General features: G+C 34.6%; 2 protein-coding genes across 2 annotated transcripts; both read right to left on the bottom strand.

The window, feature by feature from the left end:
* Nucleotides 1-1,535: 1,535 nt before the first annotated feature.
* On the bottom strand, nt 1,536-6,200 carry LOC123910006 (nuclear pore complex protein NUP54). The gene is made up of 9 exons (XM_045961029.1): nt 5,642-6,200; nt 5,477-5,530; nt 4,836-4,895; nt 4,632-4,742; nt 2,607-2,672; nt 2,425-2,511; nt 2,218-2,319; nt 1,998-2,147; nt 1,536-1,849 (listed from the first exon to the last, which is right to left on the bottom strand). Exons 1-9 carry the CDS (start codon nt 6,044-6,046, stop codon nt 1,727-1,729), a joined length of 1,158 nt encoding a protein of 385 aa, XP_045816985.1. The 5' UTR covers nt 6,047-6,200; the 3' UTR covers nt 1,536-1,726.
* A 3,445-nt stretch (nt 6,201-9,645) lies between these two features.
* LOC123907858 (F-box/kelch-repeat protein At1g67480-like) lies at nt 9,646-13,423 on the bottom strand. Its single transcript, XM_045958276.1, has 3 exons — nt 13,246-13,423; nt 10,762-11,806; nt 9,646-10,549 (listed from the first exon to the last, which is right to left on the bottom strand). Exons 2-3 carry the CDS (start codon nt 11,295-11,297, stop codon nt 9,922-9,924), a joined length of 1,164 nt encoding a protein of 387 aa, XP_045814232.1. The 5' UTR covers nt 11,298-11,806; nt 13,246-13,423; the 3' UTR covers nt 9,646-9,921.
* Nucleotides 13,424-15,212: the final 1,789 nt, after the last annotated feature.

The raw sequence follows: 15,212 nt of genomic DNA, 5'->3' as shown, positions 1-15,212 counted from the left end.
AAAACAAATTAGGGTTTAAGATTTGCTCGTGTATACAAGCTTATAACATAAAAGATTGATATCCAATTTAATTTGCATGGTTATAACAGTCGAACTTAATAATTCCATACAAAGTAAGATGACGAAATTAGGATAAAATTTAAGCTTAGTTTATCACATGAATATACTTTATAACATAGGATTTATACACACAAGTAACGGAGAACATACAAAAGCTTTGGAATACTATTTTCGGGCACTCAATAAAATCGTTTCTTACCTCAAGCTTTTAACAATATGGCCGTGATTTGATTTGTCATTACGTGCGACTATCTCCACTATAGAAAGAAAAAAGAAAAGAAATAGTAAATTCAAAATGAGTTTCTTATAACTAAGCTAAACGCTTGTTACGCAAAAGCAGCTTAGATTAGAATCTGGATTGGGTGGTCTCTTCGATCAACAACTATATTATGGGATTTTCTCTTTCAAAGGAAAAATTTCTAATGTCCAACGAAAAACCATTGAATCTATAATAAAAAACGTTGAAATTGAAAGATTGATTAGAACTCTTGGACTTGCAAATTATCATATTAGACTTGCTAAACCTCAATGCCAATAATTTCGAAAATTTCTCATCCCACCTACCCACTTTCTCACTACACCCCTGGAAATTTCATTTTTGCCCTTGGTCAAAAAATTCGGAACGCGTTTTCCGAATTTTTTTTGCCTTAAAAAACAACTTCGGAATGTGTTTTCCGAATTTTTTCCAAATTTGAACTAAAAAAATTTGGAAAACGCATTCCGAATTTTTTGACCTAAGGGCAAAAATGGAATTTCCAAGGGTGTGGTGAGAAAGTGGGTAGTGGGATGAGAAATTTTCAATAATTTCACAACTTAAAACTTGTTAAGAAGTCCAACAAAAGTATATATCTAAACCCAATCCAAACAGATCATATTTTAGTTCTTCAGCATGTCCCCTCATCAGCCTTTCGTGACATCTCCAACCTTCCGTTCCCGTGTTAATTGGTAGACTATCATTGGATGGTTGGAGAGCAGAAATTGAAATCGGCCAATTTGACACACAAACCATTCTCCGAATCCGAACAGTCAAATATCATGATATTGTGGGGTGTTAAATTGTGTTGAGGCACTCCCTCGTCTTGTAAATATTTGAGGGAGTCAATAATATCTTTTATTATGCTAAGTAACAGCGTGGATGAGTGGCCATTTGCTTTACAAAGTTGAAACTCTACCGTTTTCAAAAAACTTTTGCAACTTTCGTTCCTATGCTCAATGATTCTGTTTTTACACGACTGAATAAGGTCAAACAAGTTGCATTCTCGCTCGTTCCAACACAAGATAGTGATAATCATAATCCATGCCCTTCGAGTCAAATAAACATCTTACGATCTTTGAGGCATATCGTTGGTAAACTTCAATCCCTTTGAGAGCTTTTTGTTCTCCCATGCCATCACTTTTTTCTCCTCTCATAAAAAAATTTTAAAAAAAAATCACTTTTTCCCCCAAAATTCTCTTGACAAATATACACTTGCTGCTAACCAAGTCGAACCTTCAACAATGTCGACGAAGTTTCAAATAGCCAAAATATTTCATCACAATATGAAGTTAAACTACTCCGCCAATTAGGCAAAAAGTATCCCTAAAAACTATTGTGCTCACTATATTACCAAATCATGATACAAAGGCAAATATGAAGTAAGAATATTACAGAATTTCTTAAACAAGTTTACATTAAATGTCCATTTTCTGGCGTTCCTGTGTCCTCAGCCATCATAATCTCCAAATCCCGTGCATCTCGCTTCATAACACTGCCAAGTCTTGCTATGGCATCCATCTGCTGTTGCAAAACCTGTTCTCACAAAGTAGAGCATAATTATTACATTGAGTTCTTTTGACTTAAAAAATGCATGATCACGTACAAACGATCGATGAAAAAATATGTAAAAAGAGTAAACAAATATTTCAAGTAATAAACCTCAGATTGGTAATCATCTTACCTCCTGCAGGTTAGCCAGACTCTGATCATGAATTTTGGTTGAGCCCGGAAGATGAACGGAGTTGCCAAATCCATTGCTATTAGCCTTGACACGAGATACACCGAGTAGATTTTGTACCCTTCTAGATAATTCCGCTCCAGATCCTTTAAGCTGAAAAGACATTTTCATGTTAGTTCCACCCAAACAACAAAATTGAAGGGCAAAGTTGCAAAAATCCTACCTGTCTAGTTATTGTGGCTAATTTCTCAGCAAGTTCAGCTTCCCCTTTTGTTAAGGGGATACGGCAGCCTTTTCCCTCCAACGCCTCGACTATTCTCATCACCTTCAATGACCACATGACCACATATGATTAGACATAATGAGGGGAGAACTAGACAAAACAAGAAATATGAAAGCTGTATCTCAAATACACAATAGTTGTCCCTACTCTTAAAATACGTTGCTGAAGAATCTGTTCTTTCTGTTTTAGTCTTTGAATCCAAGGAAGAGTATCAGCTTGAAAATGTCTTTGGAGCTGCAAATACCATCAGAGAAACGAAAAGATAAGTTAGCACAAAAAGCTGGTAAAGGTTCAACATTTCTCTTGGGAAAGCAGGAAAAGGGCAATACCATTTTAACATTGCTTTGGGTTACACTTAATCTCTCTGCATCAGAGACAATGACTTCGTCTTGGAGCTGCAAGACAATGTGAGCAAAAATGTATCATCAAGGCTTTCAGCAATTTCTAATTTTCTAAATTGGATTTTGGTAAATCTCTGTTTTTTGCATGAAATAATGACTGGTGAATACAGATTACAGATCATCAAAGCATCAGTTTTTTGCCATTCTGGCATATTTCGATATCTCCAATAAGGAGTTATATCTAAGCAAATGATTATTGATCTAATACTACAATTGGAGCAGACATGTTCCTAAAATTATGCATATGTTTGGACGTGCCTTCTGTGGGACATCAACCATGGTATCAAACACATGCTATATTAATAACCACAGTTTTTCGTTTGGACCATATCATGTTTCTCTCTTTTCTAAAACAACTAAAATTAATAGGTACCAACAACTTTTTCTTTCTTCTTTTCTTTCATGCTAGTGATATGCTGTTAGCATTGCTACCTCTTTCTATCATCAAATGTAACTCATCAAGTATTATATTTTTTCAATGGTTGTTGTGAGCGGCTTCTCTTAGTTTCAATGCTTTTGAAAATGACTAACATACCAATCTTGCAGCTGCTAACTCACATACCAATACCAAATATGAACAATCCCCTCCCCCCAGAGGATTAGACGTCAGTAAACTTTATTAAAATGCCAACCATATTGAAGACATGAGTAGAAATGTCATATAGTTTATAGGCAGAATACATTAGACTTGGACAATATTTATATTTCCTATTTCCAATGTGCACAGTTATAAAATGGAGCTTTACAATTAGAAGCATGTCAAACAGGTACTCTGTGTTATTAGGAAAATACATGTTGCTACAGTTTTTGCATGACTAATCTTTGATTGATAGCAGAATGGTGTGGAAATTAATGGCATGGCATTAACAAGAAATAGAAAATGTGAAATTTAAGTTACTTTAATAACCATCAATTTAAGTTGTTTTTGAAAAGGGAGAATGAGTTTTGGTCCAAATGAAAAAGGTGTACATAGCATTTGGTGCACAGACAAAATGAAACTGAACAGTGTATTCTATCTGTTTTCTTTAATTCCACCATTTTACGTAGAATTAAATTAAAACGCAGCACTTTTCTCAACTTCTGTCCTATTTTGTTCTACTCTTAACATGCACCAAACATGAAACAAAACCCAATGTTATGCCTTGTTTTAACTTGTCTACTACACTGTCATAGGATGCTAATGTACTTATTCTAAAAAGCATGGGAGTATATTAGCAGTTCTCAAGTGTCTATACTCTATATCTTTCATATCTGCCTATCACCAGTTTCTTTTGAAAATAGAACACCACAATTTATTATGATTTTTTTTAAAAAAAAATCAAAATCAAAATCTTGACATCAGCAGTGAAGTTCTATTCTTTGGTATGTGCCTAAATTTTGGAACTGATATAATTATTTAAATCTAAATTGCAAGGTAAGGTTGTCTATAATAGATTTAGAATGGATTTGACTCTTCCGTGGATCCCACTATAATGGGAGCTCAGTTGCGGTGGGTTGCCCCTATTTTTTTATGTAAAAACTAAACTGCAGATAAGAGTCAAAATGGCCACCGGCCAATACTGTATGAACAGCTATTTCCTTCGAAAGATCATATCTTCAAGATGCTAGTACTAGTCTAGTAGTTAACCTGTCAAATAATGCTGTAAAGTACAATGACAATGAAATAGAATGGAACAAAACTATCATGCCAATATTTGGAAATTTTATGATGGAATGAAGCAAAGTTTAATTCTGTTGTTTGGAAGTACCAGAAGATAAGGAAACGATATGTGGCCTCCATAACCCCCCCCCCCCCCCCTAGTTGGTAACGAAAAGTACTGGATGGAATGGATTCCATCCCATTCCACAGTTCCGCCCTATTTTAAACACTACACAACTAATGCCATTCCTTTTCAGTCCTCGCTATTCAAACCCTTCCAATCAATCAAACATAGTATAACAGATAAAACTTACCTTAAGGCGCTGGGAAAGATCCTTAAAACCCTGAACATGTTGTGGCCACAGACGCTCTCTATCAGCACTTTCCATACCCTCAAGCTTTCCCATTGCTTCCGCCCACATGATCTAGCAACATAAACTATTCCCCACAATTAGCCAGCGGCATGAAAAATAAGCTACGAACTAGAGTACTCAGTGTGGAAAAAAAGAAGAACTTACATCTGAAACACCGGCAGGTTTCACCCTAAATTGTGGATCTGTTACACTGAATAACAAATGCTGCACAACACACACAAAGATCAACATCAGATAACATGAAAACCGAGGGTCTGTCTGTATTGACTTATTTAAGCTTATCTATTGACTATTTAGGAGAGCTTATGGAAACAGCTTATAACATGTCAATAAATTGTTTTCACCTTATTATAAGTTCTCCAAGATAGCATATGAAAACAACTTATAGCATATATAAAATCAGTTTGCCTTTATTTTATAATATCAATAGCTTATACATATTACACAAGCACTTATTCCATAAGTGTTATAGTTTAGGTTCTGTTTATCCAAACATTTGACAGAACCTAAGTGTGAATAACAAGTGCAATTCTAACATTTAACACATAGGTTCCCAAAAAAGAAAAACAGTAACTTTGGTGTACACTTAGGTTTGAACCCTATATCCGGCGGCATCACATCCATTGCCCATAATTCCAAATAATTTTAAAATTATAAAAATGTGCATAATTATGAAGTCCAAACCCAAGTATATATCTTAACACCAATAATCAACCAAAGGGATAAAAGCAAAAACTTCAAAATTGAATTTTTCCAAATGAACAAGACAATGAAAAGAAGAAGACCTTAAAAGCATACTTGGGGTTTCCAGCATCTTCCTTATAAGAATCAAGGATTGCCTAGTTGAAAAACAGAGAAAACAAACAAAATTAATCAATACAAACCTAAAATTCAAATTAATTGAAATTGAAACCAATTTGAGCTATATATTGAAGAAAAAATATATATACTTGAATATCGCGATCGGCTAGAGAGAATGGAACTGGAGCTACATTAGCCATTTGAGTAGTCAATTGAGAATTTGGGAACGAAGCAGTTTGCGGCGTTGCAAGAGAATTCTGAAATCCGAAACCAGTAGAAGGCGATTGTTGAAAAAGTGAAGTCTGCTGTTGCTGTTGCTGCTGCTGTTGCTGAGAAGGGAACGGTGAGGAGAAGAGGGAAGAACTGCCGAAAGCGGGAGTAGAAGAAGCTCCAAAAGCAGGGGTTGAAGATGGGGTTCCGAACCCTGGGGTACCGAATGAAGATGGAGTTCCGAACCCTGGGGTACCGAATGCGGGAGTAGAAGATGGAGTTCCGAATGCTGGGGTTGAAGAAGGGGTTCCGAAGAGAGAAGAAGAAGATTGAGCTCCAAACATGGTGGGTGATGTGCGGTGTGTGGAAGATGAGATGAGAAGTTGAAAATTGTGTGATTGAAAGTTCTGAAAATCAAAAGGCGCGGTTAAATGTACTTCGCACTCTAGGTGCTTGATGAATTGCACGATGGATCTTCTTTTTTTTTTTTTTTTGGTTAAGTGTATGTTTGTGTGTACATTAACTTGCTGTATATATATATATTTTTTTTTTAATCAAATAAACTTAACGTATTTCATTAACCTAAAGTCTACGAAAACTAGTACAAGAATTGGCCGCCTGAGCAAGAGTATGAGCAACTATATTCGTTTGTCTCGAACAAACTTCACTTCAAAGTTTATACACGATAGCATAATTTGGATAGCTTTCAAAGTTTAAACTAAGCTTTGAATTAGCACTACGTCTGGTTCGAATAGCTTCAGTCAACACTTGTGAGTCGCTTTCAAATTAAACCTTATTCATACCTCTATGATTGGCTTCCTTCATGGCCTACAAGAGCGCTCATGTTTCGCCTTCCACCGTTGATAGTGTGGGTTGTTTTCTCTGCATGAAACCAATCACAAAGTTACCAACATGATCCCAAAAACAGTCACTCATCGTTGTTACCCTAGCTTTACCAAAAAAAGCAGCATCAACATTACATTTCACCCAACCATTGCGAGGTTTTTCCCATATATCAATAGTAGGAGGTGCAGGAATAAGATTTTCATCATGCTTAAATAAGGCAGGAGGGAGAATATTATCTCAAATTCTCGTTTCTCTTTTCTCACCCAACTCTCTCTCTCTCTCTCTCTCTCTCTCTCTCTCTCTCTCTCTCTCTCTCTCTCCCCCCCTCCCTCCCCCTCTCTCTCTCTCTCTACATCACCAACAACAAAATCACACAATCTTTCTCTTTCTATTCGCACTTTTAACTCGGAGAGAAAAAAGCCATAATTTTCTTGCCATATAAGCCCTAAAAAAATTCACAAACCTTAATCTTATTCTTCCTTTATGATAAACAAAGTTTATTAGCATGTTTGTATACACATGTGCGGCGTAAATTATTTTAACTTTGCATTTTTATCTTTTGATAATTATTTATTTGTTAGTTAATCAAGCGGCGTAAATTATTTTCACTTTGAAAAGGACAATTTGAACTTTTTCTAAAATTAATAGTAGATTATCTGGATTTGGTGCACTAAAATAATATTGTCTTTGACCAACACCAACCTAAAACAAGCTTGATAGATGTCACGGTTCAAACACAGCTCTAGGTTGTGCGTCAAGGATTTGGTTCAACAAATCTTTCGAATGTGTCTCGTCCAGGTTGTGAAGTCCGCTCAGTGGCGGAGCCAGGAATAACATTTAGCCCGGGCACAATTTTAACCATAAAATGTATAAATGTTTATTGGTTTAACCTTTACGGATCGGAGTTTAATCAGATCGGACTGTTTTTAACTAATAATATATATTATTTATATACCGAAATTATAATAAAATTAATTAATTTTAATATATTTTTAATAAACAATGAACATAAAATTAACTTAAAGGAAATAAACAAACCAAACCAAAATTATATGTAAACAAATAAAAGAAAACCAAACCAAAATAGACAAAGGTTTATTTTAGTTGAACACAGGTTCCCTGTGAGGTTCCCTGTGTGACAAACTCATAAACCAGCCACTGAGCTAGCGCGTAAAACAATATCTAAGTAATGATTCGTTAATATATAATATATATAACTATTAAAATAACCTTTAAAATACTGTTCATCATCTTCAACCTCCAATCAACCAAAATAAAAAATTGTATTTTCATTCTTGCACCAAATTGGACAAGTAAATATACCATTTTACTCAGAATTTCATGAGAATTATGAATGTACACTTAAATTTTATTAATTCTTACTCAAACAATCGAATTTTCAGATTAAAGTAACAACCCTAAAAAAAAAATTAGGTGTCGAGCCCGGGCACGTGCCAGGGCATGCCGGGCGGTGGATTCGCCCCTGAGTCCGCTAACAACATGTTGATGCGTAAACTATAATCCTCAATATTGATGGTAGTGCTCTTACAAATCTAAGTAAAGGTTTGTTAAATCTAAGTAGTGCTCATATAATCGATTATTTTGGTCTTACGTAGTAGTATTAGTGTTAAGTGTTAACCGTGATATCTTACGTAGTAGTATATCCTTACGAGTAGTGTTAGGGTCACACTCTCTAACACACTCCTTTAAACACATCCTATTATGTAAAGCCACATCAGCCCCTTATTTTATTTTTTTACCGGTTAACCAGTTCAGCAAGTTGTGACACAACATATTTCTTTAAAGTAAAAAACAAGAAAAATTAACAGCTCCATGGTCTTCTCCAAGCTCCATGGATTTCCAGATCTATCTCTTGTCTCTCTGTTAGCCTCCTCCTCGTCTATGTCGCAATTTTTTGTGGTCATGTCTGTCTTAATCAGCTTTCTCCTAAGATCTATTATCTTTGTTTTTCACGAACTCCGTCGTCTTTGTTGCAAGCTCTGATCTGGTTCCATCTCGCGCCGTCGGCCGACACTGTCTCTGTCGCGAGATTCGGTTTCCTTTTCTTGTTCAGTTATTTTTGTTTTGATCTCTGGTTGTCATAGATATCTTGTCGATCTAAATCGTTTTCTAAATTAGGGTTCATTTGCTAAATATGATGACAAATTGAATGGAGTAATGTTGCAGATTTTTCCAAATCAATTGTTAAATTGTTTGAGTTGGTTTTATTTTGTTAAATTGTGTGCGAAGGTGACAGTGAAGATTTGCAGGAAGACAATTGTGGGAGGTGGGAGCTTTTTTTTTTCTTTTTCAAACAAGATGAAAACAAAAAATATTGAAACCGGTAGCCAAGTAAAAGAACAAAAAATGGGGCTGATGTGGCTTTTAATAATAGGGTGTGTTTAAAAGAGTGTGTTAGAGAGGGTGACCCTAGCACTACTCATATACTTACTGATAGGTAGGTGGTCCATTGTAGTAGGCATTGTTTTCCACGATTAGGTTTATAGTATTTATTAATTAATCAATGTAATGTAAAGTGAGTGGCTAGCAACAATGACAGAACGCCATTGTTGAATTTCAATCAATAATTACATTATTAATTTTGAAGAGGGATAGGAATACAAGTCTCACATAAAATGGTGGGATCTGCAAAAAGGAAATATCTCAATAAAAAAAGTGAGTGTTGAAACCAGAGTATTTTTTGCATCATCTTTAATTTTAAATTTTGTAAAATAAAAAACTTCAATTTTTGGTCTTCTTATATTCAAGTGAAGGAGAAGATGTTTTTACTACCACCATAGGACTTTATCTATCATGAACAACATTTTTTTGTTAATCTCATCTGTGGAGCATATACCTTACACACTAAATCGCTCTCCATAATGCTCTAGGAATATGCTCCACTTGTAAACTCCACCAGAAGCATCCGCCTTGTTATAGATCCTGCAATCTTCTCCTCATCCAGCAAAAATTCCATGACCATCTAGCCAAGAACAAATATGCATCATAATTTCATGTAGCTGTTTTATCTGCTGATAAATTAGACAACATGCACTAGCCTCTAGATATGTTTATGCATTATAAAACCAAGAGAACGATCAACAGAAAATTCATCCACCATAAATTGAAATAGAGCTGCTTCAAAGTTATTAATATTACAATACAAAGGGAATTGATCCCTTACATGCAAGAGAGACATAAAGGGCATGCTCGAAAATCGACAACAACATAAATATAAACTAAAAATACAACAACAATAGTCAAAACTCAAAGCAAAAGAACCAGATGAAAATCTGATAATATAATAGACACCGAGCTTGAGACGATTTTAAACTTCAATTAAAATGCAGAAAACTTCATAACTGTAGAAGTTTCATGCCTTCATTGTCACACTGCACAAGCACAAACCAGATGGCTTTATGTCTGAAGTTTGCCACTCTGATCCCAAAGCTGCATTTGGATCATATAACAATGTTTGACTAGTAGGTTCTTTTTCCAAGGGAAATAGCAATAACTTTCCATCCAGTATCCCAAATCGAAAACCAACACTCGAGCTCCCTGTCAATGGGACAGGTACCATTGTCCATGAGTTGTTCTCTGGACTGAATATTGCCAGCTTCCGCTGGTTTTTCCACTCAATACAGAACAATTTCTTTTCCAATACTGCATGAGCCGTGACCATAACACAGCCATTCTTAATCTCGCACCAGCTGTGCTTCTCGGGGTTATATATATCGACAAACCTGGAGTTTCCGATAGTAAAGCTTGACCTTCCACCCATGACATAGAGCTTATCTTCAAATCCACAAGCAAAGCAACCCCACCTTGGGCGACGAAGGCTCTCTATCAGTGTCCACTTGTTAGTATCTGGATCATACATCTCAACGCTAGAGAGATTGTCACCATTCACCCCATAACCTCCAACAATATAAACCAAGCCGTTCACTTCGGCACAAGCGAAGTCATAACGAGCCACATTCATGTCTGATAATCTACTCCAACTGCAATAGCAATTGAGAATAGAGCAAGTCAAGAAATTAGAACACTATGACATCAGCATCTTAAGCATTAGAGACCATTATGTTTAAAAAATTATGAATAGGACAATAGGTCTACCATTAATTAACTGCTTACATTGGAAAATTTATTTATCATATATATAAACTCTATAAAGATTTCTAGATAGAAAGCATATTTGGGAAGTTAATTATACCTGTTAAGGTACGAATCATATTGGTAAACCTCTGCTGAGGCAACGGCGGTTCCTTCAATAGCTGAATAACCAGCTATGATAATAAGCTTTCCATTAAGAACTACAACCCCGAACGAAGCCTTACATGGACCAGGCATTTGTGGAAGGGATAGACATTTGCGACCGAGGCAATCCATTACCTCCCAATGGCTTTCCCTCCCTTCACTGTCCATTGTTAAGCAATAGAGCCATTCCTCTAGCAACCCTGCCAATTTTCGCACCATTACAAATTCTTTGCTTTGAATAAACAACCTCCATTTCTTACAGACACCACCCATAGTTGGGAAGTTAGAACGAGGAACAAGTGCAAGGCAATACTTTGCGACATCATCGGGCAGCCCAGGTAGAATAGCCATAGGGCTATCATCTTTATCCATAGACTCACTAGTTAAACTATGATTGCTTCGCGTATGAGTTGATTTATCTTGATTGACTGAATCGGCGAAACACATATTTGACTTTATAAATCTCTTCTTTCCAACAACAAAACCAGGCATTTGCCAAACCAACAATATAGCACGAAAATGTAGAGAATTTTGTTGTGAATAATTAACCAAATAATGCACAAAATGTTTTACTGAGAATCCAAAATCTTATAACTAAAGAAATTCATGAAATCCTTCACCAATTGGGATTCTACAAGACCAAGGCATAAAAGATGTTGCAGAACGAATCACTTGAGCCGTATAAGCAGATGACTTTTTATGCTTTGTCCAGTCTGATTCAGATTCCATACCAGTGGTTTTTGTTTTACAGTGATTCTTCTGAGTTGTTTTCTGCCAATTATTTCTTGATCTGCCAAAGATGTATCCTCCCTCACACATTGCCCGGATATCTACAAATTAGGACAGTTGTTATATTTGAAGGAAAAAAATAGAAATTAACCAATTCTCATCTCATCTACAAAATTATGAGTACATAAACACAGGTCATATACCAGAATAGGCCATAGAAGTTGCCAAGACTTAGCCACCCTTAACTTCCATTTTCTTCAAGTCTATACCAGCTGAATGGCATCAAACAGGATAAAAATAAGACAACAATAATTACATATATGTGAAAAAACAAAAATCATTTTAGAGGGTTGAAAAGTAAATCATCCTTCATTTTAAGGCAAACATCACTCGGACAATAACGTGTGTTAAATGTTACTATATAAACCATAACCTAAAAACCAAACTAAGGACCAAACATCTAACATGGGTAAGCCTCCACTGTTCTCTAGATTAGAAAGCTCATTAGTCATACATGTCACATGTGTGTCCTTTTAACATAAAAAATGACCAGTGTCAGAGGACAACAAATCAAGAAATTTTAAAGAGGACAAAGTAACTTTCACCCCTGTTAATCCATATCCTTGTTCTTTTTAAATTTTTTTTTTTTGAATGGCAAATTGTTAGTTGTTAATATATTACAATGTTATATTAGTTTTTCTCACTTGAACCCTTGACCTCCAACGCCTTAACCCTTAGCTCAACTAGTTTAACCAGTTGAGCTACCCATCCCACCCTCATATCCTTGTTCTTATGACCCGGACGGGTTGCGTGTTATGACCTTCTGACTCTGCAGCCAGTCATATAAAAGCCGGCTGATCAAGATCGGACAGTCCATATTTTAAACTCAGATTATTTAAAAAATAAAAATAAAATCTGTGCTTGAAATTTGTAGCATCAGGATCAGATCGGACTTCAGATGTGCATGCAGTCAAACTGCACCCAATCCAAATCCCTGTTTTGGTGGAACCAAATATGCAGTCAATTAAATCGCCTAAGGCAATAAAAGGGATAAGATCATAGAACATGAAAAATTAAAAAGCAAAATTATAATGAATTTAACAAACTATTACAACGGTTATATAAAAGGAATCAAAAGTCAAAATATCATTAGCCAACAAAATTAAGAGAAAAAAAAACAGAAGCATATTTAGCCAACAGATCTAATGTAAAATTGATGATATAATTTAGATGTGTTTTGCAAATATATAACCAGAAGAAAGCACCAAATCGATCAGAAGATCGAAAAACTCCAACATATTTGGTTGCAAAAAACTTTTTCCGATGTGGAATTCAATTTGATCTATAAATGAAATTTTAGCATTCAACAGATCCATATTGGTTAAATAAAGCGTTGGCTCAAATAAAAACAAGAGCCACCAAACCAGAATCAAAATTTCCAGAAAACAAGAAACGCGTTCTCTAATTCCATTGATAAAGACAAAATCAAATTATAGTTTCATTTAACATACATCACAATTGACAACACAAAACACACACACCGCTTGGAAACTGAATAACCAGATTTCAAATAGCATTCATTCTAATAAATTCAAATAGCATATTCCAATGAATGAAGAAAACGTACGTAGATCTGTAAAAGAGAGACGGAAAATATAGCAAAAGAAAAAGAAAAGTATATGTAAATATATAGAGAATAAAAGGAACTTACAGAGAAAATGAAGATGCAGATTGAGAGGTAGAAGAAAGTGAAGATAGATAATGGATTGGATATGGAAAAGGATAGGAGAATGAATGTATTTGTAATTGTAAGAAGTAGTAAAGGGTATTTATAGGATTGGTAGGCAGAGGATAACGCTCACATAAATAATGCGGCCGAGTTGGAGCCAAATACAATGGTGATCAGACAAATATCATTCTTGTAAGTAGGTTTAAGCTCTGCTCCCAAGATTAAGGAAATTAATTACTGTAATTTTTTTTTTTGCGTTAAATTAAGAGAAATGTTATATTGACACATTTTTTGAAGCAAAAATACAATATCTGGGGTAAATATCTGAGGTAATTATGTCATTTCACTAATAAAAAAACTACATGAGTGAGTCAGTTGACTGCGTCACGCATGTTAATGCATAATTTTGAAGATTAGTATTTTTAATTGTATAATAGTAAAAATTATAAAAAATATGATATTTTGAAAATATTCATCGAGATGAATCCAACAACATCTTATATGCTAATATTTGTTTTTATTTATTAGTAGAAAAATAATGTCAAAGTAAGATATGTGAATAGTGTATATACTATATAGTCAAAATGGTTCACTCATTTTGGGATAGAGAGAGCATAAGTTGGTAGAGAATAAATAATGATGGTGAAAGCGAGAGGATATGAAAAGACAAAATTATCCCTAGATATTATATTTTTGTCTCAAAAAATGTGTCTAGATAACATTTTTCTTAAATTAATTACTGTATTATTAGTATTTACTAGTATAAGCATTTTATTTCATCATAAGCTTCTTATAGAAAACAAATTTTATCATAAGCTTAAAATTTTAAATTCTTGTTTCAAAAAAAATAAATTAAATTCTACTTTTCTACTTTATACAGGGTTGTGTTTGAATCCGAATCTTTCACTTATTCACATCACTAGATGGAATTTTGGTTATAAAACTACTTAATAAAAAAAAATGAGATTATACAGATGTATGGAGATTGACATGGCGTTAAATCTTTTTGACTGATATTTTTATCATTTATTATAATTTTGTCGAATTTAAAATTATTAATCTAAGTATCATGTTGTACAATTAATATATATATATATATATATATATGGGGTTTTCTAACTTAGACCCTAGTTAGGTCTAAGTTAGCAATGTGCACCTTTTCAATTGGACCAAAATACCCATTCTTTTTAATTAATTAACCAAAATACCCATTAGTAGACGCAAATCCAGTGTCGCGCGCGTACCGAAGGACCATGGTTACAGACCATTGATTTCCATCAGACAGCCAAGATCTGATCTCATCAAGACTGTCTGATCCATCAGACAGCCCAGATCATCCTGATCCATCAGATTCCAGCGCCTGCGCCACACTGGATTACAACCTGGAGAGAGAAAAATTTGCTTTTTAAAAGTAGGACACGTGTCACACAATGGTTGGCTGGGCGTGATTTTTGTTCATTTAATACTTTGAACTCAATTATTTCGTTGTAAATTAATTTTTTATTTTTTTATTTTTATACCAAAATTCATAATTTTTTTTTGTCTACAAATAGAGACTTGGTTCGTTTGATTTGGACACCGAAAAAAAAACGCAATTTTTCACTACCTTAATCTCATTTTTTGTCTACTAAATACGTTACTTGTGTGTTGTAATTTAACACGCACCACTCAACCAACTCACTGAAACCATTATACCAGGAAAATAGTAGATAATATTCTGGAACTTTTGGTATATTTTATGAAATTTTTGGAGACCTGAAACTATTTTTAGTTAATTAAATGAGATAAAACGGTAATTAAAAACTAATGTTTGCTTCTGAAACCATTTTACTGGTAGAATGGTTACACATAGTTGTATTCTGAAACCATTTTACTGGTAGAATGGTTTCAATGAGTAATTTATTAATTGTGTTTGCTTCTGAAACCATTTATCTGGTACAATGGTTTCA

Source organism: Trifolium pratense, linkage group LG2 (genome assembly GCF_020283565.1).
Source record: "Trifolium pratense cultivar HEN17-A07 linkage group LG2, ARS_RC_1.1, whole genome shotgun sequence".
NCBI lineage: Eukaryota > Viridiplantae > Streptophyta > Magnoliopsida > Fabales > Fabaceae > Trifolium > Trifolium pratense.
The sequence above is the reverse complement of the archived record's forward strand: the minus strand, read 5'-3'. Positions and strand labels throughout refer to the sequence as shown.